General features: G+C 36.4%; 3 protein-coding genes across 4 annotated transcripts; 2 read left to right on the top strand and 1 right to left on the bottom strand.

Annotated features, from left to right (window-relative positions):
• The first annotated feature begins 1770 nt into the window (after positions 1–1770).
• LOC109036651 (sepiapterin reductase) lies at positions 1771–10708 on the top strand. Of its 2 annotated transcripts, none has more exons than XM_019051009.2 (6): positions 1771–2088; positions 4757–5122; positions 6238–6441; positions 6995–7158; positions 9230–9456; positions 9828–10708. In XM_019051009.2, the coding sequence occupies exons 3-6, from the start codon at positions 6241–6243 to the stop codon at positions 10019–10021; spliced, it is 786 nt and encodes a 261-aa protein (XP_018906554.2). In that variant the 5' UTR covers positions 1771–2088; positions 4757–5122; positions 6238–6240; the 3' UTR covers positions 10022–10708. The 2 variants fall into 2 exon arrangements, with proteins under 2 accessions (XP_018906554.2, XP_018906546.2); XM_019051001.2 differs by lacking the exon at positions 1771–2088 and adding an exon at positions 3395–3793.
• Positions 10709–10926: 218 nt separating this feature from the next.
• LOC109036666 (transmembrane protein 42) lies at positions 10927–13553 on the bottom strand. The gene is made up of 3 exons (XM_072299665.1): positions 12763–13553; positions 12206–12355; positions 10927–11630 (listed from the first exon to the last, which is right to left on the bottom strand). The coding sequence occupies exons 1-3, from the start codon at positions 12874–12876 to the stop codon at positions 11481–11483; spliced, it is 414 nt and encodes a 137-aa protein (XP_072155766.1). The 5' UTR covers positions 12877–13553; the 3' UTR covers positions 10927–11480.
• A 1216-nt stretch (positions 13554–14769) lies between these two features.
• Positions 14770–22837, top strand: LOC109036904 (uncharacterized). The gene is made up of 8 exons (XM_019051329.2): positions 14770–15012; positions 16377–16557; positions 17248–17383; positions 18385–18602; positions 19269–19329; positions 20465–20721; positions 21566–21918; positions 22545–22837. Exons 1-8 carry the CDS (start codon positions 14976–14978, stop codon positions 22577–22579), a joined length of 1278 nt encoding a protein of 425 aa, XP_018906874.2. The 5' UTR covers positions 14770–14975; the 3' UTR covers positions 22580–22837.
• Positions 22838–23495: the final 658 nt, after the last annotated feature.

Raw genomic sequence — 23495 nt, 5'->3', positions numbered from 1 at the left:
TGTAATAATTTTTACACAGATATCAGTTGCTGATGTTTCATGATGCAGGGTGTCCCGGGATTAACTTGAAAAACCTCAAGGAGTTATTTGCTACTTTAAGTATAATCCTTTGAACTTAAGTCCAAAAATTAATCAAGCCACTCTCAGCCTTGCTGCAGTAATGCAAAGCTTCAAGGAAAATAAATTTTTTTTTTCTGGAATTAAAGAGCCCAGGGCTGCCACCTGGGCCTCATGGCCTGGGAGTTCCTGGCCCGAAAGATAATGATGATGGAAATGTAAAAAAAATAGAGGAGGATAGAGTGACAAACAAGTAAAAGCACTGGAATTTCTGCGAAACTCATTTTAGCAATAGTAGGTTTTAAGAAAATCTGCCGACAAAAAACTTTCAATGACAATAAAATTTCGAAGAATAAAAGGATCGCAATATTTTTGCATCACACAACTTTTGTCTAAACCTGAAAATACTATGCTGTCTTAAATTCAATAGCTTGTGTTAAGTACTTAATATTAACATCCATTCTACTGTTAAGATATAAAACCCATGAACAGTCTATTATGTATTTCGACTAAAATACTTGAAGTTTGCGAGCCATTACTATCGGCCAAAGCTTTTTAAACAGATAATTAGGTACATTTTACAGGGGGGCGCTTCAATTTTTTTTTTTTTTTTTTTTTTTTTTTTTTTTTTTTTTTTTTTTTTTTTTTTTGTGTGTGTAATTGAGAGAAAAAATGGCAAATCTGTGCAAAGATATGACAGTTTAACAAAGCAGTTTAACAACCCTGTTTCCGCGGACCCGGCACGGTCCAGAATCTGGGGGGTTTCAATTTCCACCCGTTTCGCCCCAACACCCCAAACATGGGGCTGGTTTCGGCCGTAGTAGTCGTCTAGGTGGTTTACCTATCATATGTTAGTTCGGCTCTAATTTGGAAAATACTCTGATCAGGAGCTGGCTAGGGGCATTTCAGAAATAAAAAACATGGAATATTCTTTTCGCGGCCTAAAGTTGGTTTCGGCTCAGCACGGCTACAATATGCCACCAAACTAACAACGAGACAATGCGTAGGGTATCACGCGCAACTGAAGGCGCTTCATTTGCGTCCTCACTTGCAGTACCGAAGCGCTTTTACTTTTTTCATTTGAGAACTAAGTAATGCGCTGTAATTTTTTCATTTGAGAACTAATCGAACCGATTTCTCAGGAATTGCTGCGATTTTATTTTAAAAAAAGAATTCTGTGAAATTGAATTTCAAGCACAGTTTTGGTTACTTTTCTTTCCTTTGAAAAAAATAGACTTTATAGAGAAATGTTAAAGATATTGACAGAATTATATCCATATAGATACCTGAAAAAAATTACCGACCGTTAATCCTGTTCAGATGCGTAATTCTGTCAATAACTCTAAAATTTCTTTCTGCTAGGTACTTGGGTCGTCATAGCCTGGGATAGAGCTCCAAATTTCACGATGCATAGCGGGAACATTAAATTCAACCGGCGCGGCGCGGCCGATCTCATAATCCAATCCGATGCACGCAACAAGCTGGTCAGTTCTCGACGAGATGCTGGAAAACCAATGAACTGGACAGGTAATCATTGGTTACGCAACTTGGTATTTTTTTTAAAGCCGCAACTATCTTTCCCTCTCTCTTCTCGCGGTCCGCTATTCTTTCTTCATCCCATTTTCTCCCCGGCCGGGCCGGGCCTTCGAATCGACCAATAGCTTTTTCTCGATCGTTCACACTAGTCCGGCCGAAGCGAAACGCTGTACGCGCGATCAGAGAACTCCCGTTCCACCCATTTCATGCAAGGCTATCGTCTTTGGAGTGTTACGACACAGTCCTTTGAAAGAGGAGTGTAATTTCACCGGTGCTCAGCTGAAGATAACATGAACGTGTAGGGCCCTTTGATCTTCATTGGGTCACTGACACGTCAAATATATGCAGGTTACACGGTTTAGTTAAGTACTTCAAAGGTTCTGAAAATCGGTGTTGTTTTTGGATTCACGTTATATCGATTGTGTTGTGAGGAATTACTGTGCTTTTAGTAACCGGATCTTCTCGTGAGGGATTATAAACTATCGGTTTAAAGGGGTAAGTTTCTTTTTTCTACTTTTTTGAAGGAAAAATTTGATTCATTTTTATATTCAGCATTACTCGAGTCTTCTAATACTTTTAAATTTTTTTTTGAGGATTATTGGAACATATTTAAACCATCTTATTTCAGTAGGTGCAAAACAACCTCTCGGATCTCCTTTAAAATTAGACTTTTACATAATGCATGGCTCATCAAGAATTGCGCACGCCACGATACCATACCATGCAATGTCACGTAATGTCACGTGCGAACTCTATATTTTCCGCAAATGTTAACTTCTTTTTTTATTTTATTTTACAGAAAAAACTGATTTGGTAAGGTAAAAAAAAAATCTTACGTAAGTATTGTGTGTACCTCAAGTTCAGTCTTCCGAAAATTCCGCTTAAAATTTGTGTTTAAAGAAAATCAAACCTTGACGTTAATAATCGATTTTTTTTTGTTAGAATATTCATACTCTTTACAAAAAAAAAAAAAAAAAAAAAAAAAAAAAAAATGTTCCCAGAAAGCGAATATTGCCTTCGCATGGTAAAAATTATGGGGGTTTCTTCCTCCAAATACCTACGTCTTTTAAAAATTTCAAGCTAACTATTCATACCGCATACCCCGCGCGGTGGTTGGCGGGTTGCATGTGCATAATTTTGAAGGCGATTTCAAGCCATGCTTCAAACAATTGAATCGGAAGAATTTTCCAGTCTGGTATCACGGCGAATGATGGAAAAATTTCGTACATTTTTCGAGTTTTGACAGAATTGTTATATATTCAAGCAATCTTAGCTCGAATAATACCAGATGCAATGAGCGCCAAAAAATTAGTTAGAACCCGAAAAAAACGTATTTCAATCGTTTAATGTTTACTTATTTGACTATTTTAATTTTTGATATAGTGCTTGACCCCTGGGAAGCTCAAGGATTCATTTCCTATCATGATTTTGCTGTCGAGCTATTTAGAGTGGGAATTAACTTCATGTTTCTGAATTTGGCATACTGTTACTTTATTGATGATGGGAGACTTAAAATAATAGAAGTTCAATCCGGTCTCCTAGTCTGCAACATGGAATAACTGCTATTATATTAGTGGCTATTATTGTACGTCGGCGATCGTGAGGGGGAGAGGGGAGCGCAGAAAGCATGTGTTGCGGAAATAAATAGACGCTCGCCCGAGGCCCACGCGTCATTTTGAATCTCGCGCGCTTTGAAAGTCAAGCTCGCACGAAGCGCTGATTGGGCGCCCACACGGTACAGCGCGAAACTTCATCCACCAACCACGGCTTGACGTTCTAGTTTTGGTTACTGATAAGAAATGTTAGGTTATATCAGAGACTGATTACGAAGTATGTGATGAAAAGAAAAAAAAGCGCATAAGTATTTTCTAAGAGAAATTCTTCTCCACGATCAGTTTTAATTCGACTTGACAATCAGCGATAAGTGTTTTTGTTCTAGCACTGTAATTTAATTTTCACTCCTTTGTTCCGAAGTTCGGTTGATTATCCACCACCTAGTATCTGATTGACATTCCATTCCTATCAAAAGGTGGTGATATAATGGTGTTGGATTCATTGTGTGATCCCTGGAATGCTCAGGATGGAGAAAGTCAGTCAGTGAGTGAAAGTAGTACATCAAAAGAGCCACAGGAATTTGAGGATAATTTTCATGTGAATAGTAATCGTCTGCCCGACTCTGATGAGTACATTGCTGCTCTAGGTAATTATGATTTACATCTCTGGAGTACGTAGTAATTTAACTGCCCATCCACCTGATCGATACTGTCAAATTCTGAAATCTTTTTCTTTCCCAGGCTCCATCTCTCTTTTGTAATTATGCTTGTTCCTAAGGTGAAAACCGAGTTTTAAGTTCCATGTATCACCACCGTCGCCACAATTTTGATATTTGACTCCTTGAGAGTTTCATACTAGTTATTTTCAAAAAATCAAAAGATTGGAAAGTAGTTAGCTTTGTCCCTTAACAATGTCTCATCAATTTTTAAGCAAAATACCTCGAAAATAAAGGGCAAAGCCTAGTGGCAAAAATTTCATCCCTCGATCTCGATATCACCAGTGGATGAGTGAAATTTTTCTGCAACACTTTCGTCTTTCTTTTTGAGATCTTTTACGTCTTGAAAAATACCCTTTAAACTTGCATCCGTTTCGAGAAGAATCAATTTTCTGAATGTAGCAAGAATGAAATCGTCTGTTACCAGATCAGATAATGTCAGATCTTCTGATCTGCCGCAGACCATGGTATTTAAACACCAAGCAATTTTCAAAAGCAATGATCTTTTTAAATCAATTTTTACTTTTTTGACGCATCACTTTATAGGTAAGTGAGGCAAATGGCACATTTTGGCCAAGTTGGATTGTAACGTTATAAATCGGATACTTTATTCTGTGAGGCAAATAGGAAATTTAGGCATGAGGCTAAAATACTAAAACGCAGTGGACAGTCAGTGTTTCAGGACTTCATGCACCCCTGATAATTAGCCCTATGTATCAAAATAGTGGTGACACATGGAACTACCAGCCTTGGATTCTCTTTCAATTTTGAGACATCAGAGTATTATATTAGTATTTTACATCTTTCAGGGTCATCTTTCACTGTGCTGTAAATCAAATTTTACGGATTTTTTTCTGATCATATTACTGAGAAACTTATAAATTTCTGTTGCAGAAAAAAAATTGTCAAAGCTCAAAAGTTCCAAGCAAAGTAGCTCTGGGGACTCTGGGACTAAGGAACTTTTGGCTTCATTGCAAGAATTCCGCGAATCCTGCATGGTGCGATTGATCTCTGGCTCAAACTCAGCACTCATATCCAACACAGATCTAGATCTAGATTCTTCTTTACCGAAACTACCTTCCCAGTGGTTGCGCAATCAAATCAACCCTGAAACGCCACTAACCGTGGGAGAAGCTCTAGAGTTATTGAAAGCAGATTATTTAGAATTAAATCATATTGAAACAACTCAGCAGGAAACCTCAGAGCCGGAAAACTGAAACTTCAACCTCAACTTAACTGAAATTGATTGCAGATCGTACAGTAAGTATTTAAGGAGCCCTCTCCTTTTATTTGTGAAGATGATTAACCACAAGGTCGTTGTATCATGTAATAAAAAGCAAAGGGATTTGTAGGGTAAAGATGATTGTAAATGTTTCATGAACACCATCTGTCTATCAAATTTCAAGAATTTTTTAACTTTTTCTCCCTACCTATCATCATGAACATGAGTCCCAAGGGAACGTACAAATTCTGTGGCTGATATTTCAGATATTGTCTCCTGAAATTAGTATCACAAACGCCTTTTCATTACTGCTTTTGGATTCCGCAGAGCTTCAGACACTTTTATCTATGAAATAATGGTTTTTTGTTAAATTAAAGTTATCAAATTCTTTGGAAACCTGCCAAAACAAAGAAAAACGCATAAGACAAGTGCCATTTCTGGTGAAAAATATCACAAGCGCCTAGTTTGGCAATGGTGAGAAGCTTTTAATATTTTCTTTTACTTCGTCGGTTTTGTTTAACGTTAAGAGTTGAGCAGTGAACAAATATATCACAGCGCCAAAAAACATCCTTTTAGATCCGTTACTTAGCTCATAGAATTCTCTTAGAATGCAGGATCACAAGCGCCATATAAAAAATTGTTTTTTCCTTAAACTATTATTTAATTGTTATTAGTGAGGGCATTTTATGCCTGTGTCCTGAAACTCAAGCAGAAGTAACATTTTTAGCAACCATAAATCAGTTTTTTGTGTCTCCTGCTAAGTTGATGTTTTGGTGCTTGTAATATTCTTGTCAGAAGGGTTGATATGCGCCTCTGAATGTTGGCAAAAATCAGGTCACGCACCACTTAAGGGCATTGAGGGCGGCCCCTTAAAAAAATCTGAAATTTATGAACAGGTGCAAAGCTTCAAATACTTGAAAGAAAGTGCAACTAAAAAATTTGATATTCTTGAACTTGAAACCTTGCTTTTAAATCACCGTCTCTGAGCTCTCTCATCGTACTTTCAATCATTGTGCAAGTACTTCACTGTTACATTTTTTATGATTTTTAACCTCTGGCTCTGTTCACAAGGTTTAAATATTAATTTGACTTGCTTCATGCCAACTCGTTTTTACCTCCACTGAGATTTAATTGTTGCTTACTTTCATTTTAGATAATGCCAGGATCATCTTTTTGGGGTCAAAAAACCTGCTTGGTTGTAACTGGTGCGAGCCAAGGGATCGGCCAATTTTTTGCCTGCGAGCTGTCAAAATTGTTAGGTGCCAATTCAAGTGTAATAATAATAGCCAGGTCTGTAAGTGGACTTGAGGAAACAAGAAAAAGAATTTTAGAAGCTAATCCTGCAGTTAAAGTCAAAGTAAGTACTCCGCATAATGCCTTTGCCCTCCAGCTGTTTCATATTTTTTTCATAGAGTTTAATCAATAGTCAATGGACTGTAATATTTATATGAACTTAACTCTACTTGCCCCGCCTCAATATTCAATAATGAACAGGAACTAAAAAAAAAGTATTCTACCTACCCTGCAATATTTGAATCTCTTAGTTCAAAAACGGCCCAATTTGGGTTTTTCCCGGCATTCATTTTCTTCCGTAGAAATGCTCCTTTTGTAGCTGTAACACAGTTTTTATCGTCTCCTGACAAATTCCATTGTTCCAAGATGGGTCGTTCTTGAACTAAGAGATTCGTTCATAATCCTCTCAATTTGTATTTAGCCATTCTTGTAAAGACTGGAATAGCGTATTTTCTTTAGAAAATCGATTATGATAAATAAAATCACAATTTTTGAACTTAGGCCTTCAGCCTCTCAAAAATGAAATGCAACATTTCATAATTTTTTTATCCTCTTTATTTTTTTTATTTTTATTAATATTGTTTGATAACTCTTAATTTCTTTTTAATATATGACAGGTTCACCAAACAGACTTGAGCAAAGTGAATCTAGAAGAATACGCAACTCTTTTCAGTGCAGTAGACCCTGACATCTCCTTATCTCTCTTCATACACAATGCAGGGTCTCTTGGTGATTGCACAAAACTTGCGGTCGATATGAAGGATCCTGATGAATGGAACAGGTATTTTTACCTAAAGTAATCAACTTAACCTTTAGTTTTTACAAACTAATTTTCACCCAAGATCCAGATCTTAAACAGTGAATAAAAATTTCAAGATTTTTTACACTTATGAATTGTTGACCCATATAGATGTCACCAAAAATTGCGTGAGACAAGTATTGCCCTAGTTTTTCTTATACAGGGTGTTCGAAAAGTTCCCTCCCCCCCTCTAACTTTTGACCTAATTGAGGTAGAGATTTGAAACTTGGAGGGTGTTCCTAGATCAAAGGGAGCTACTTTTTGACCCCCCCAAAATTTTGGGGGCCCATTTTGGGGGGGTTACGGACCCTAACTTTTAATTTTCAAATAGGAAGACCCCCTTTGTGATACCTCGTTCGAAAGAGCATAAAAAAAGAAAATTTTTCGCGCAAACCGGAAGTCATTATCTCAAACCGTTTCAAAATGGCGGCCGGTCAAAGTTCCAAATGGCCGAAAATTGGCACCTCTGCTATTTGCACATGGATTTGCTTGAAACTCGGTATCTGGGGGTATTTTGGCACGAGAAAAACGAATTTAACGTTAGATTTTCAAAAAAACCCTAATTTTTCAAAATGGCGACCGGTTTAGGCTCAAAAAGGCCGAAAATTTGACAAACTCGATTTTTTTGCCAATGGATTCACCTGAAATTCGGTATCTGGGGGTATTTTGACCCGAGAATAACGAATTCAACGTTAGATTTTTAAAAAAACCCTAATTTTTCAAAATGGCCGCCGATTAAAGTTCAAAATGGTCAACAATTGGCAACCTCGACTTTTTGCCGATAGATTCGCCTGAAACTCGGTGAAATAACGTCGAATTCGTTTGTCTCCCACCCAGATACCCTCAAACACCGAGTTTGAGGCGAATCTATCGGCAAAAAGTCGAGGTTGCCAATTGTTGACCATTTTGAACTTTAATCGGCGGCCATTTTGAAAAATTAGGGTTTTTTTAAAAATCTAACGTTGAATTCGTTATTCTCGGGTCAAAATACCCCAGATACCGAATTTCAGGTGAATCCATTGGCAAAAAAATCGAGTTTGTCAAATTTTCGGCCTTTTTGAGCCTAAACCGGTCGCCATTTTGAAAAATTAGGGTTTTTTTGAAAATCTAACGTTAAATTCGTTTTTCTCGTGCCAAAATACCCCCAGATACCGAGTTTCAAGCAAATCCATGTGCAAATAGCAGAGGTGCCAATTTTCGGCCATTTGGAACTTTGACCGGCCGCCATTTTGAAACGGTTTGAGATAATGACTTCCGGTTTGCGCGAAAAATTTTCTTTTTTTATGCTCTTTCGAACGAGGTATCACAAAGGGGGTCTTCCTATTTGAAAATTAAAAGTTAGGGTCCGTAACCCCCCCAAAATGGGGCCCCCCAAAATTTTGGGGGGGTCAAAAAGTAGCTCCCTTTGATCTAGGAACACCCTCCAAGTTTCAAATCTCTACCTCAATTAGGTCAAAAGTTAGAGGGGGGGGGAGGGGACTTTTCGAACACCCTGTATTAGTTGAAAGTCACAATGATTCATTGACTAAAAACTAAATAAACAAATTTTTCTTGGGGGAAAAAATTGAAATTTTTGATACCTCTATTATTTTTCTGAACCATCGGAGGAAACATTTGACCCACAACAGACATTGTTCATGTCGTAGGTAGTACTGTAAATGTCCTCACTCTCATATTTTTAAGTGTTCGGAGTTAACTGGTAACTGTTTGGGCAGTCTTACTCTTAACATGAAATTTGAGAATCAACCTCCGACTTCTGTGATAAGAGTGTTCAAACTGACACCCTCTTCATAAAGAATCCCTAGGATAGAAGGAGCATTGTGAGGCTCTCCCACCATACTTCTCAATCATCTCAATTTTGCCTTGTAATGTTTTAATAATGTACTCAGACATTCGAGAAGTTTCTAATTTTGCTTTGGAAAAGAGTGCTTTTTTTTTTTTTTTTTTTTTTTTTGTTTTTTTTTTTTTTTTTTTTTAAGTGGAGATACTAAAAATTGATTTCTATAAAATTTGTTTTTCAGAAACTAATCTGTTGTGATTATGTGTGTTTTAGTTTCATGGCATTAAATCTTTACTCTGTGACTGCTCTGACCTCAGAATACATGAGACGGTTACAAAAGAGTAGCTGTAAAAAAGTCTTTGTGAACATTACTTCATTGGCTGCAATAGAACCGATCAAATCTCTTGGATATTACTGCATTGGAAAAGCTGCTCGAGAAATGTACTTCCGAGTTTTAGGCGCAGAAAGTTCTGACTTGCGTGTTTTGAACTATTCCCCTGGTGAGCTACATACTGTATTGATTATGCTTTGAACTTTATTTTATGCCATGAAATTAGCGCCCAGAACAGCTAGCCAGCGAGTCCTCCCCCCTCACCTATTCTGTAAACGTTATTTATTTCCATTATCAATGTTAGGTATTCCTGAAATGAACTGTAGAAAACTATCCAAAAACTTGGATTTCTGAAGACTAACTTTCTTTCAGAAGTTAAACCTGTTGATCCCTACATTACATTATCCTCTTATGGTACTAATCTTCCCACAAAAACACTTTAAGCATTAATATTCCCCTATTTGTTCGTTTTTAAATGTTTTCTTTTTACTTTCCTAGCCATTTAGGAGGATTAATTATTTTATGATTCTCATTTTCTAGGACCAATTGACACCAACATGGTCTCTACTCTTTTAGACAAAATCAGAGATGAAGAAGTCAAGAATGCTTTCAGCTCCATGAAGGAAACCGGCACTTTAGTGAAAGTGGAGCAGTCGGCAGAAAAACTCATCAGAGTACTAGAGGCTGATACCTACAAATCAGGCGGACGTGTTGATTTTTATGATACTAATTGATGGTGATGATTAACTTTTACTATCTTCTCTTCCCTTTGCCAGGACTATTTAACTATTCACGTTTTAATCTTTTTACATCTGCAAGCATTTATTCTTGTAACCCTAAAAGACGCTTCATGTTAAAAGGTTTGTATTTGTTATTGCTTGTTTCCCTCCCCTTGTAACTGTTTCGTAATTATCTTAAACAAAGTTCCAATTTTATCATAAGCGCCAATGATTTTTAGGATAGGTGTGGTTGTTTCTTTCTTCGTTATTTATTGTAAGCAGTATGACAGCACAGTGTTTAAATCACCATCATTAGAACCTGAGCCATAAGACACTGAGTTTATTGAATAACATTTGGCAATAACAAACCACCTACTACAAATTTGGGTGGCATTAAAGAGCAGTAAATGTTTTTATATCATTGGATTTAGTTGTAGACATCAGTGATCAGTATTTGGCTCAAAGCTCAGCTGAAGGAACTAATTTTTCCTTCATGATTCACTCCATCCAAAGTTAGGGTAAAGTTCCTCCTTTCATCTTTCAACTTGATAATCCTCATTCAATATTACATCAATTTCCTTTCTAATTCTCATGCTGTATCTTAAAGGATGTCAAAAATAAAAATAAAAATGTTCTCTTGCTCTCTATATGTATGTTACATCTGAACTTTTATGTGATAAATTTCTTGATTTTTTCTAAGAAGATGTTTTGCATGTTATTTCATTGATTTTAATATCCTACAGAGATTTCAGTTTTTTGTTTCTTCTTGTTTTTTAAAATTGTGACCAAGGATCAGAAAAGAATCTTAGTCCACAGAGGCAAAATTTTCAGTAGAATGTAAGCAGCAAGAAGCAAGCAACGGCAGCACTGATTCTACATTCGTTTTGGGGATTAAGGTCCTTGTCAACATTAGAATTCCATTTAGAAAAATAGCAAATTTTTTTTATTAAAAGTACATATTTCAACTTTTGGATATTCATGTGTAATACACTGGAGTATACATGTAAGATCAGTAAGTTGGAAGTTGTATTGCAAGTTGGGTCACAAACCGAAAAACTTTAAGCAAATTCTCTGTTACACATTGGGTCACGACAAAATAACTTTACTTGCTTTTGTTCTTTTCTAAGACGGTTCTGCCTCTCAGAAAATACCTTACCTTCCTATAATGATTTTTACTTTCTCGCTCCCCAGTTTTAACTTTTGAGTGAGCTTTTTGATTTTTTCTCAAACTTTTATGCAAAGAAAATTAAACTATTACCCTGCAAAAATTCCTTACAACTGCTCTGTTCCATATAGGAGGGACAGTATTGTTTTGATGTCATTTATTGCCTCCTTCCATTGAAAGACAATATTAGCATCCAGATTTTCAGAGCAAAAATATAATTGAAACTCTTCAAAAGATAAGGTTTTGGAAAATACAGTAGTGATGATTTCTGAACTTACTTTTTGTACAAATTCAGATAAAATCACGCGGCTATTTTTTCTCACTTTCTTTCTTTGACTGTTGTGATTTTGATGAGTCTCTTGAGGTTGTCACGAGACCTAGACCGATGAAAATTAGGGCAGAACCACTCCACCAAAGGAGGGATGTTGTCTCTCCAAATAACATGCATCCGCTCAAAGCCTATGTAGGAATGAGAAAGTGTAAAAATAAAAAATAAATTCGTTCAAAAGCAGGCGTTATGATAATGGACTGCAGGTCTGTGGTGCCATAATTTGTGATACCATCAAACCAACAGAATAATTCAAGTACCTATTTTTCAAGATGGTCAGCAAGTGTAAAGTGTAACACGGAAAGAAACCTGTGTTCTCTCAAAGCTAGATGGGGAAAATGAGAGATGAGATTTTCCAATTTTCTTTGATGTATCAACACCATAGTCGGCAAACAGTTCATACAGCTTGCTTTGGATTAAGGTCAAGACCAGGAGAAGCCTAAAAGCTGAGGTTTGAGGTTGAAAAATTACAATTGCAATTAATCATAAACTAGGTTGATTTTTTTGGAAAAAGGTTACGTATTTTCACCCAAATAACTTCAATGATGTATAATGATTGCATGAAAAGACACAATATTGCAGGGTCCTAGGTATACAAAAACAAAGAAATCTGAGTTATTATCAAATTATTTACTGTAATGTATACAATTCTGGTTCATAAGTAACTCTGTAAGTCCTTTTTTTTTTTTCAAAAATTGAAACTCACCGAGATTATATAATTTGATGCTGTGCTAATAAGGGTTGGTGGCAAAGATGAGCTGCATGATTGCAAGGCTGTGGCGTAAAATTTCCAGACAAAAGCGTTACAGAGAAGCATCATTCCAAGAAAACATAGCTGGACCATGTAGTTCAAAGACTGCAACAGTTTTGAAAATAGAAGTGAGTAAACTAATGACAAGGAAAACAAATGCCCAAAGACAATGGAAGAAAAAAACTGTTCGTAAATCTTTTCAATCTTTTAAGCAACCTGAATCATAAAAGACAAATCCTTTTCCTAACGATAATAAAAAAACCTATCTACTATTCAATAGTATCTGCTACCTAAGTTAGCCTGTTTTTCTAGAACCAGAGAGCGATTTGGGCTGCAATACAGATTCAAACTTGGATCGTATAATATCTTGGCATTTCACTGCAATTACAGTTAGAAATTCTCATGGTCAGTCTTCCTGGGCTTGATGGAGGAGATTATACTTATTCTATCAAATTAAAAAAAAAATATTTTTCATGACCCTATCAAAAATTTAAAGACAGAAACTTACGTACCTGCAAAGAGTCAGGAAAAAATACCATCCCTGAGAGTTTACCACACACACTTCCTCCAGCAGCGCAACTGCCTGCGATTACTGCTGATCTTACAGCACTTTTAGAAATTGCCATAGTGGGATATGTCGACCAGATACTTGGAAATATATTTGTTGAAAAATCTTTGGCTTTACAGTAACATAGTTCAAACCCAAAATAGGTACTTGGTAAGTAGGAAAGCGCTTGATCACTTTGGAAGTTTAGAGGCAAAATTCAAATTCAAAACAAGTTAAGGTGAGCCAAATTAAAGTATCCCAACATTCCTCTGAGTGTTTCAAAAAACACTCGAATGGATTCTATGTAGTGCAACTTCTAAAGGACACTTAGCACTCACTGAAATCCGTGCCAGACGCCAATGCTGAAGCTGAAACATTGAAAATCAACACAGACCCACGTGCAAATGAGTGTTTATTAGATCGGCTGACATCGTCGCTCCACCGATTTCCACTTGAGCCCTAAAAAATATCAAGTCTAAGGGACAGTGAAGCTCATTAAAAATGCTTTTACGTCCTCACATGACAATAAAATCCTGGTAAAATCAAATGACAATTCGTAACTAACTAACCACCATTCGTAACTGATAACTGATAGTAGAGTACCTGTATAGGGAGAGTAGCGACAGATCGGTTCATGGAGGGCTTAGGGCCCAAAAGTGCAGCCACCCTTCTGAGCAACTTCTAACACACAAAATTTCACTGCCAGCCTACAGATTTCAATTCTAACCAAGATGGCTAAGAATGTACATAAATGAGCGTTCTTTCTTAAAAAGAAGTAAATTTATGCAAAAAGTAAACCAAATACATGCTTTCTAAACGACGGTTCGTAACAATTGTATTTGTAAATCGCTCTGGACATTCGAAATTCATAGGTTGGCTGCCCTTTTGGGCCCTAACTTTATTCGCGGAGGCATCGGTGAAGGCCTGATGGACTTTCGGAGTTTCAGATCTGTCGCTACTCTCCCTATACAGGTACTCTAACTGATAGCACGATGGTGTAGTGATAACACGATACATGTTCAGGTTTTTCATTTTGCAGAGATAACCCCATGAGGAGCTCAAATATTCTTGCAGGTAACGGTTTGATTTCGGGGGTAGTTAGAGTACCTGTATAGGGAGAGTAGCGACAGATCGGTTCATGTAGAGTCCCTTTATAACCCAGAGTTAAGACAACTCGATTATCAGCTGACTGGCAGCCGGCCTTGGCTGGCCATGGAGGCCGAAACGAGTGCACTCAAACGAACGATATTGAGGGATAAGGATAAGGAATCCTCCGATGTCTGTCATCCAAAAACAACAACATCAACAAAAACTGATCAAAACCTTAAAATTAGATTGATTAGTGGATAATTTCTTAATATATTTTCATTTTGGTGCGATTAAAATAACAATTCACTCTTGATAAACCACAATTTAGTTATATTTTCATTACTTTTGTTCACATTCGAGGTACCGCCATCTTGGTGCACTCGTTTCGGCCTCCATGAGCGAGAACCAATCAGAATTGGATTTTTTTTTAGGCCACTTTCAGCCTAACCAAAAGTGAGTTGTCTTAACTCTGGGTTATAAAGGGACTCTAGGTTCATGGAGGGCTTAGGGCCCAAAAGTGCAGCCACCCTTCTGAGCAACTTCTAACACACAAAATTTCACTGCCAGCCTACAGATTTCAATTCTAACCAAGATGGCTAAGAATGTACATAAATGAGCGTTCTTTCGCAAAAGTAAGTAAATTTATGCAAAAAGTAAGCCAAATACATGCTTTCTAAACGACGGTTCGTAACAATTGTATTTGTAAATCGCTCTGGACATTCGAAATTCATAGGTTGGCTGCCCTTTTGGGCCCTAACTTTATTCGCGGAGGCATCGGTGAAGGCCTGATGGACTTTCGGAGTTTCAGATCTGTCGCTACTCTCCCTATACAGGAACTCTAGGGGTAGTCAACGTTGAAAAGTTACTTCTGCAGCAGAGTAATTCATCATGTTTACATTACAGACTATTGACAAACAAACCGCCATGCCATGTTTGATCAGTTATTTTCTTGAATCGTGTCACTTTTTTCATGAATCAACGTACTTTTATCTGTGTTTTCCTTCGATCCCGTATCTCTGCAACTAATTTTCACACGGCCCAACTCCTTGATCTCTCACGCTCAATTTCATTTGATTGCAAGTCTTGATAATGTCTGTCAGTGATCCTTTACTGAAGGAATTGAAAGGTGAGTTGATAATAAGTACTTGGAATTTAAAGCACTTGCACTTTGGTGATTTTCAGTTCCTACAACGGTTAAAAGGAGAAAGTAATCTGCCCAAGAATCAAAAAGGCTCTCTGGTGCCACTTAGGTATTACAGACGCCACAGACAGCCGCCATTGGTGCCGTGAGAAATGCTTTGGTTCTACATGATCCCACCAAGTATGCCTAACATTTTTGTCATTGGATTTGAGAAGAATAATAGTTTTTTTTCTAAGATTGAGGACACTGTCATTCAGAAATGTTTTCTGACCTAAGTAGGTAGAGCTCGCGCATCGTATGTTGAGACAAACGTCAATCTCCGATTAGCTCTGAAATTGCACCACTCAACAGGGTAATACATGGAGTCAGGTGGCACCACTGGTGAATGGTGGCATAAGCAATACTTTGACGTTTGTCTCAACATACGATGCGCGAGCTCTAGGATAGGTAGGCGGATCTATTTCCAGATTCGCCTACTAAGTGAGGTAAACGCAAAACAGGAGATAATATTGTCTGCTTCAGAGCATCTAAAAACCATTAACAACCAGACTTTCATAACATTGACCAGTGCAGCATATTTCTAAAATAATAGCTGGTAGGTTAGAGGAGTCAGGCGTGACCTTAACAAGAAATTTAATGTTCAGAAGGTTAAAAATGCCAGTAAAACTGTCGTATGAAACTCAGCAATTCCCTTATTGCTCTCCAATGGACATGGAAATGATGACCGTCATTCTACTCAGAGAAGCGCAAACAACCGATTAAAGAATTCCTGTTGGAGCTGTAACAAAATTTGACTTTTTTGGTGATACTTCATAACTAACCTTTATGGCAGACAATCTTGTATGTATTTTTTCCGGTAAAGTGATTAAGAATGGTTTTTCCACCACAGGTACCAATAGACTCTGGATTAGACCAGCTGAATATATTTTGCTCCACCTGTGGCCAATGCACAACACACCTCCACTCAATGTGTGTCTGTTACCTGTTTTTTGAAGACTGAAACATTGAATTGCAGATGTCAGGATATCCGTCTCATATGCTCCCTGCTTCATTTCTGTTTTAATCGTTCTTCCATATTGGACCAACTCCTAAAAATGAGCCCCAGGAAAAAAGTTTATGTTGCTTTTGATATCATGCCTACTGTTTACCAACCAATTAAGGTTTGATGCCCTAATGAATTTAAATTCATTTAGAGATAGACATTATCGTACAAGCTGTCAGAGCCTAGGATAGGCACTATGTTGCCAGGCTGAAAAGTTCTTCTGCTATTCTGTACCAACATAAGCAGAATACTTTTAAGCCCATACACTTACATCTGTCTCACAGTTTCTCTCTGTTTTTCTTTCTAGGCCACACCTTAATGCTGACAAAAGCTGCCAGTCCTATCAATGACGAAAATTCAAACTTAGAAGCATTCTGCCAGTGCTTGGAAAAAATATTTCAGAAAGGTCTCATCACTCAGCACAATGCGCTTGGCTTTTACAAATCTCCTGAGAGTTGGGATTGGCTCAGAAAAGTTGGCTGTAAAAGGTACAACTTCTCCCTAGAAGAGTATTTCGTTTTTTATCTAATAACTGAAATCAACTCCTTCTATATTTTAACAACAGAAAACAAAAAATCAAAAATACCAAGTACTAGTTCTTTGAGTCATAATACTTTGAGGTAGGACAGAGCACTCTTTGTTACAGCCTGGACTCTGTTCCTACTCATAATCTTTTTCAAATTAATATGCAATTTTATTTAACACGTTACCACTGATAAATTATTCCGCACAAGTGTTTTTTCAAAACTCTCGTAATGATGTCGCTGAGTGGTGTCCAGTTTTGCCGTAGAGAAAAAAAAAGGAGGTGTTTGTATCTTGAGGATTGTGTACCCTGTGCTGTAGGTCAGCACAACCTTGTCAGCAAAATCCGGAATTCGAAGTGTGAAAAACGGACCATAACATCCGATTTTTTTGCTTAATCAACTCATGATATAATTTTAAACACTTTATGTAAAATGCATTTTTTCCATAAACTACACCATTTCCAAGAAAATCGATGATAAAGTCACCATACTGATCTATGTCATCAAAAAAGTCCAAGATGCCCGAAATGCAAACACCTCTTTTTTTTCTCTTTGCAGTTTTGCACTTTAAAACCTCTTTAAATGTCAATTTAAAAAAATTACTGTATTTTATTTCACATTCACACTTATTTTTATTAATTCTTTTAATTATAGAGGTCCATACAGCTATCAGTCATCTGTCAGTTTTGTAAATGAATGTACCAAAGTTACCAGTAGCCGTGGCAGACTAAGACTCCTCATTAGAATGTGTCTAAATCAAAGATGTATACATGTTCCCATTCAGCTACTGGTATGTATTGTTCTTAGTTTTGATTTCGTGCCCAAAATGGTGCTTTGATTCTTTGAAAATTTTCAATACTTTGGCGGGCATTTCTTTTAAACTAAATGAAGATTTCAAGTCCGCACCAAGGATTTTCTGTTCTGTACGATGCATTCCACAAGAGGGTTACTACTTTTGAAAAAAATCAGAGGGAGCGTATCATTCCCCCCAAAGAGACCCTTTTTTAACATTCCTCCTTTTTCAGAAAAGTACGCGTAGTATTGTTTCCTTTTTTGTAATTCAATAGATGTACCATAAACTTCATCTTTCTCTGTAATAAGTTTATTTTAAAGAAATCCAGCCATTATGAGACTTTCACCATGCCTTGAATAGAGTTAGTCACCGCCGATCAATATCTCAAAGAAAGAGGCCGGATGCTACATATCGACGGTGAAACTACCAGACCACGTATCTGGGTTTGCGACGTTGTAGAATTCCTGTCAAACTTTATTTTTCAAATGGAAAACTACTCAACGTCAATGTTCGAAAACTTCCATGTTTTTTTCTCCTCATGCAAAGAAAACTCTGTAAAAATTTTAAGAACTGATATCGATCTGTGCTCCTTCACAAAACTAAAATTGGAGCGGAGATTTTTAAACACCGCAAACGAGATACATGGTCTGGTAGTTTCACTGTAGATATTTAAAAGTCATTGAAACATACTTCAAGCAAATCGGATGGAGATGGGGTCATAACATTATGCATTTTCAATATCTTATTTTCTTAAGTTGAAAATTATGTTTCATATTTTCTCATCAACTAGTCTTACTTCGTAATTAATATGACAGCCTCTCCTCCTTTTCATGAAGAAAATCAATTCCCCCCCCCCCTCCCCCAGGAAATAGACAAAAAAGTAATGGACTTTTCAGCATGTATCATTTTTAAATTTCCTCACATCTGCCCAGAGATTTTTACAGTTGCTTCTGAGAAATTTTTTCTGTCTTAATGCATTCCTTTCCTTTATTTCACAGAATGAGCTTGAAGAAAGCTTAAAGTATTATCAATCACGTCAATCAATCATTGGTGATGAAGTCTTACGAGAAATTTTCCTATCGGTCCTAAGATTGTGTAGTCGCCTTCAGTTTAAGTTAAACGTAAGCAATGCAAGATTCCTGGATGAAACTTGGATCCTGCCTGTTTACCGCAAGCTTCAACTAGTACCTTGCAAGGAACTTGGAGTGTCTGTTCTGTGAGTACATTCACATTTTGAACCCAGTAGGTACTTTAAATAAGGGGTTTTCTCTTTATCTAAATTATCCATGTTATCTTGAGAATTCTTCTCTCTCAGCATATTTTTTGCTGCACATGCTCATGAGCTAAACTGCAAAAATTCAATTTCTTAGCCTATTTGCAGGCGCTAAACCTACTTTTAATCAGTAAAACTTCTATGAAAACATTTTTGGGTCTATTAGTCTCGCATTATGTTTTTTTTATTTTTATTCTTTTTTTCCACCTCTGTTTTACATTTCTTTCATAATGTTATAGCTGTCCTTAATATATATCAGGAAGCTATCCAGAAATGAAGCCTCTTGTCCTTTAAAGCTCTTTCAATCTGTAGGAAAATGAATCCATTTGTGGAAAAACATTTGATTACATTTTTTAGAATTGCAAGATTGTTCCACCCCACAACACTTGATGTCCTCATTAAAGTTTTTATCATATTTTTGAGACTTTGAAGATAATATTCTACATTTTTAACATCATAGACCAATTAGTTTGCAAGTTACAATCAAATCGCCCAACGCAAATTTTAAAATATGAATTTGACATGGAATTTTTCACACCAGCTAATTTTAATGCTCTCGGAGTGCAAACAATTTATCAATTCAAAGTAAAACATTTCTAACTTTTGCAGATTCATCAATTCCCGAGCGGTCGTTGTGGATGTTCAAGAAGAAAGTGTAGCATCAGAAGATGTAAGTATTTATCTCATATTTTTTTTTCACTAAAACGAGGTTTAGGGTCTTCACTTGGTTCTCTAATACATTATACCATTTATTGATTGAAGTTACCACAGGTACAGGGAATGTAGGATGATGGAGCTCTCACATGCCACACAGATTTGCAGATTAAATAGTTTCTCTTTGGAAAAATGTGTGAGAAACACAATGGTGATAATGGTTTTCCCTAAAACAAACTCTCAAGCTTAAGAAAACTCTTAAAAAATTGAGGCTTTAATGGAGCGGATTGCTGACGTTATCAGATTGCAGCCTTGGGGTCACTACACAAAGTGGCGACCATGCTAATTTATTGGCTTCCTATCTGTGCATGGAGAATGTGACTGGGTTTAATGACGAACTCACTCCTGGACAATTTCCTCCATTACAAGCGTCAACATCAAGAGGGTTTTTTTTAATTTACCAATTTATTTGCTCAGAAAGTACGTATACTTTTGAATATGCTCTGCCTCAAATTCCTAATGTTTTAAGAATCATTAAAATCATGATATTTGTGTAAGAAAACAAACACAAAAAAAATTAGTAAACAAGAATGAGAAACACATCAAAATGCCTGGGACGTCTCTGGGTGGTTTCAACTCCCTTGTTAACCAGGAAACAAAAAATAAGAAAATAAAATTAGCCAACAAATAAAAAAATGAAGGTCCTCTGTTGTTGACAGTAAGTAAAAAGATGATCCTTTAAAGTTCTCGGACCAAAACCAATCCATACAGGTCAGTCATTCCTGCGGCAGAGTTTTGAGACCCTTCTGCGCTTTGGCAGGGGGAAGTTTAAATGCGATGATTTTCTCATGGGAGAAGCCGATGCCACATGATACTAGCTGCAGTCAAGGGAAGACTGTGTAAGGAAATGGACTTCGAAAAGATGCACAATGACTGACTTGTGTAGATTGGTCTTGCCTCTGAAATATCTCTGATAGGAAGGTATAATCTAGTGTTCATTTTTTCACAGCATAATTATTTTTCATTTTCTTCACGGCATATTCTGTCTTGATAGAATTATTTTTTAAATGTTGATAAATATCAGAGTGAAAATGAATCATCCATCTCATCCTTACTGAACTTGTTATATTTATTAAAATCTTGGTTTACAGGACAATATTTGTGTCGGTGACATCATCGATGAACTGAATGATTTCTGTATCGATAGCTCCCAAGTTGGGAACTTACAGAACATTATGCGTCATCATACAAATCAACCAATCTCTATTTGTCTTATCAAACCAGTTTTAAACAATGCCATCTATCCACCAATGATGTCCCTCCTCTGTCAGGCAAACCTGGACCCTGTTTCAATCCAATACGGGAAAAGCTCAGTATCCAATTTATCACGGACACCTTCTCGTAACAGGTCTGTATCACAGCAGTCATCGTTAATCAATCCAAAAGAATATAACCAATATAAAAGACCTATATTTTGTCGTGAGGATTGAAATTTTCAAAAAATAGGAGACCCTTTTTAGTGTTAACTTTGAAGGGGTGGACAATTTCCTTCTCAAATTAATGGAGAAAATAGCTCATAAGGAAACACATTATGGCAACTCCGATTCCCAACTTAGACAGGAGCTCTCTCTGACAAATATTACTACAGTAACAAACAGTAACGATGGGATTGATCAGAAAGACGCGCTACAGTTTGAAGTATAGAAGACGAATGAACATTAGTCGCAACTTGCTTGCTGAGGATGATGGGCAGTAGCCTATCGAAGCAATTGTCTGATTAACAACAAAGATAAAGGAATATGGACCGTGTTAAGCAGAAAGGAACCAATGCATGTCAGCTATTTTCAAATTTATTGGGCAATTCAATTTTTTACATGATAACGGTTGTGCGGATTTTTATGCAATTTTCAGTGAATTTGCTGCATAAAGGCAAATTCCTTGAAATCTTCCAAGGAATCTACACAAGCATTCTCTCGTAAAAAAATTGAATTGTCCTGTCATATTTGGCAATAGCTGATGTGGCTTGGTTCCTCTCTGCTAAACATGGTCCATTTATTAGTTATCAAAAATCGTGCGACTTTATGCCTAGTTATAACGATATTCCTTGTATATATTTCAATTCTCCTTCTACATTATAAGAGCAAATTGGGTTGTGTAAAATGCTGTTAGGCTAATTTCAGTTGGATCAGTTTATGAAACATCGCTTTCATGTACATGTGTTTTTCTGTCAACTAGTTTTGTTTTATTTTCAGGGCTGGTCATTGTGTAAGATATATAGGTAATATATCAACCGGTGATAATGGTGATGTGAAACGAATTCACTCGGCGATAGACTCAACATTGAACAGATGTGGTGAATTGGTCGGAGTCTCTTGTTGGTTTGACTGCTTGGAACTGGAAGTTCAAGTTACGTGTCAAGAGACAAATGAAGTTCTCCTCAAGCATTCGTATACAGAAATCTCATCTTGCGGTAGAACAGTCAACCGGCCAAATTACTTTGCTTATATCGCAGGGAATACATTGCTCAGCTTAAGTAAACAGTTCACATGCTATGTTTTTAGTATGAATGATGTGTCTGAAATAGATACCATTCTTCAAAATATAGGTGAGTTTCTGTGGATTTCTAACTCATGTTATTTAAAGAAAGAAAAAAAAAGAGAAGTTGTGTCATGGATGGAGCTCTTACATGCCACAGGGATAATTTTAAGTACTTTTTACTGTATAAAATTTCGTGAGAAACCGGATGGTGCAACTGATTTTCTCGGAAACAATCTCCCAAGCTCAAAAATAACTCTTAAAGTTGAGACTGTGATGGAGGGTATCGTCCACATCGTGATGTTTAATGCATAAGTATGTTTTAATGCAAATTGGCGTTGAAACTACCAGAATACATATCTAATTTGCAATTTTAAAAATCGCAGCTCCCATTTTATTTATATGAAAGAGAACAAATTAACATCATTCCTGGTTTTCACAGACTTTTCCTTGCATAGACAAGAAAAATCATGGAAGTTCTCAAGAATTGACATTGAGTAGTATTCCATTTAAAAATGGTAGTTTTACCATCGGTACTCAGATGCTCCCAAACATTGCCGAGGATTATCCATTGATAAACTTAATCTTGAAAGGATTTTCTATACTATGCCTCCAAGGAAAAGATGAAGTAGCATTCATTTACACAAGTACATTGTCTCAAAAACTAATCTTAATTTTACCTTTTCTTACTTTTAGGACAAGGATTCAGGAGAACTAATTTTGCTGTGTGATGGCGTGCTTTGATATTAGGAATATTACCCACCAAAGACTATGAAAGATCTCATTACTAAAAAAAAATTGTGATTTCAGCACTGTGCAATCAAAAAATGTTGCAATTACGTTTAGTGTGTTTCAAACAACACATGATTCATTCTAAATTGTTTTCTTTTTATTGTTGATAATTTTTACCTGTTTCTTCCGTTGAAGTGAATTACCATGTTATTCAGTAGTGTGTTATGCCATGTGCAATAAAGCTCTACACAACTGAAGTGCATTGGGATCTCATTTTTATGTTACCCTTAGTATTATCCATACTTCGAAATACAACTCATACATAAAATTATGAACGGGCAGATATCTTTGATAATGCTTGGCTCTGCCATCATTTGTATTTAATAAGTTGACAGTGGGAAAATGTATTTGTGTTATGAACATGTTTGGCCATGTAGACAATAAAAATGTAACAAAAAAAAATAGCATGAAAATGACAATCCCAATCGAATGAAAAGTATAAAATTTATTGAAAAATTTAGGTACAATTTACAAAACGTACAAAAAATATAGACGAAACAAGTATTTCAGCAGAATTCTTTATCTCAATATCTTTACACTTATGGATAAAAGAATGACAAAGTATCAATACAAAAGAAAACGTTGAACAAAATCTATCTTTATTGACATACTTTGGTACCTACAAAATCATAGTAATAATAAAATTTTACATGTAGTAATAATGTTATGAACATGTTTGGCCATGTAGACAATAAAAATGTAACAAAGAAAAAATAGCATGAAAATGACATTCCCAATCGAATGAAAAGTATAAAAATTGAAAAATTTAGGTACAATTTACAAAACGTACAAAAAATATAGACGAAACAAGTATTTCAGCAGAATTCGTTATTTATCTCAATACCTTTACACTTA

The sequence above is a fragment of the Bemisia tabaci genome, chromosome 4 (assembly GCF_918797505.1).
Source record: "Bemisia tabaci chromosome 4, PGI_BMITA_v3".
Classification (NCBI taxonomy): domain Eukaryota; kingdom Metazoa; phylum Arthropoda; class Insecta; order Hemiptera; family Aleyrodidae; genus Bemisia; species Bemisia tabaci.
Note: the sequence above shows the minus strand (reverse complement) of the source record. Positions and strands in the feature narration are given on the sequence as shown.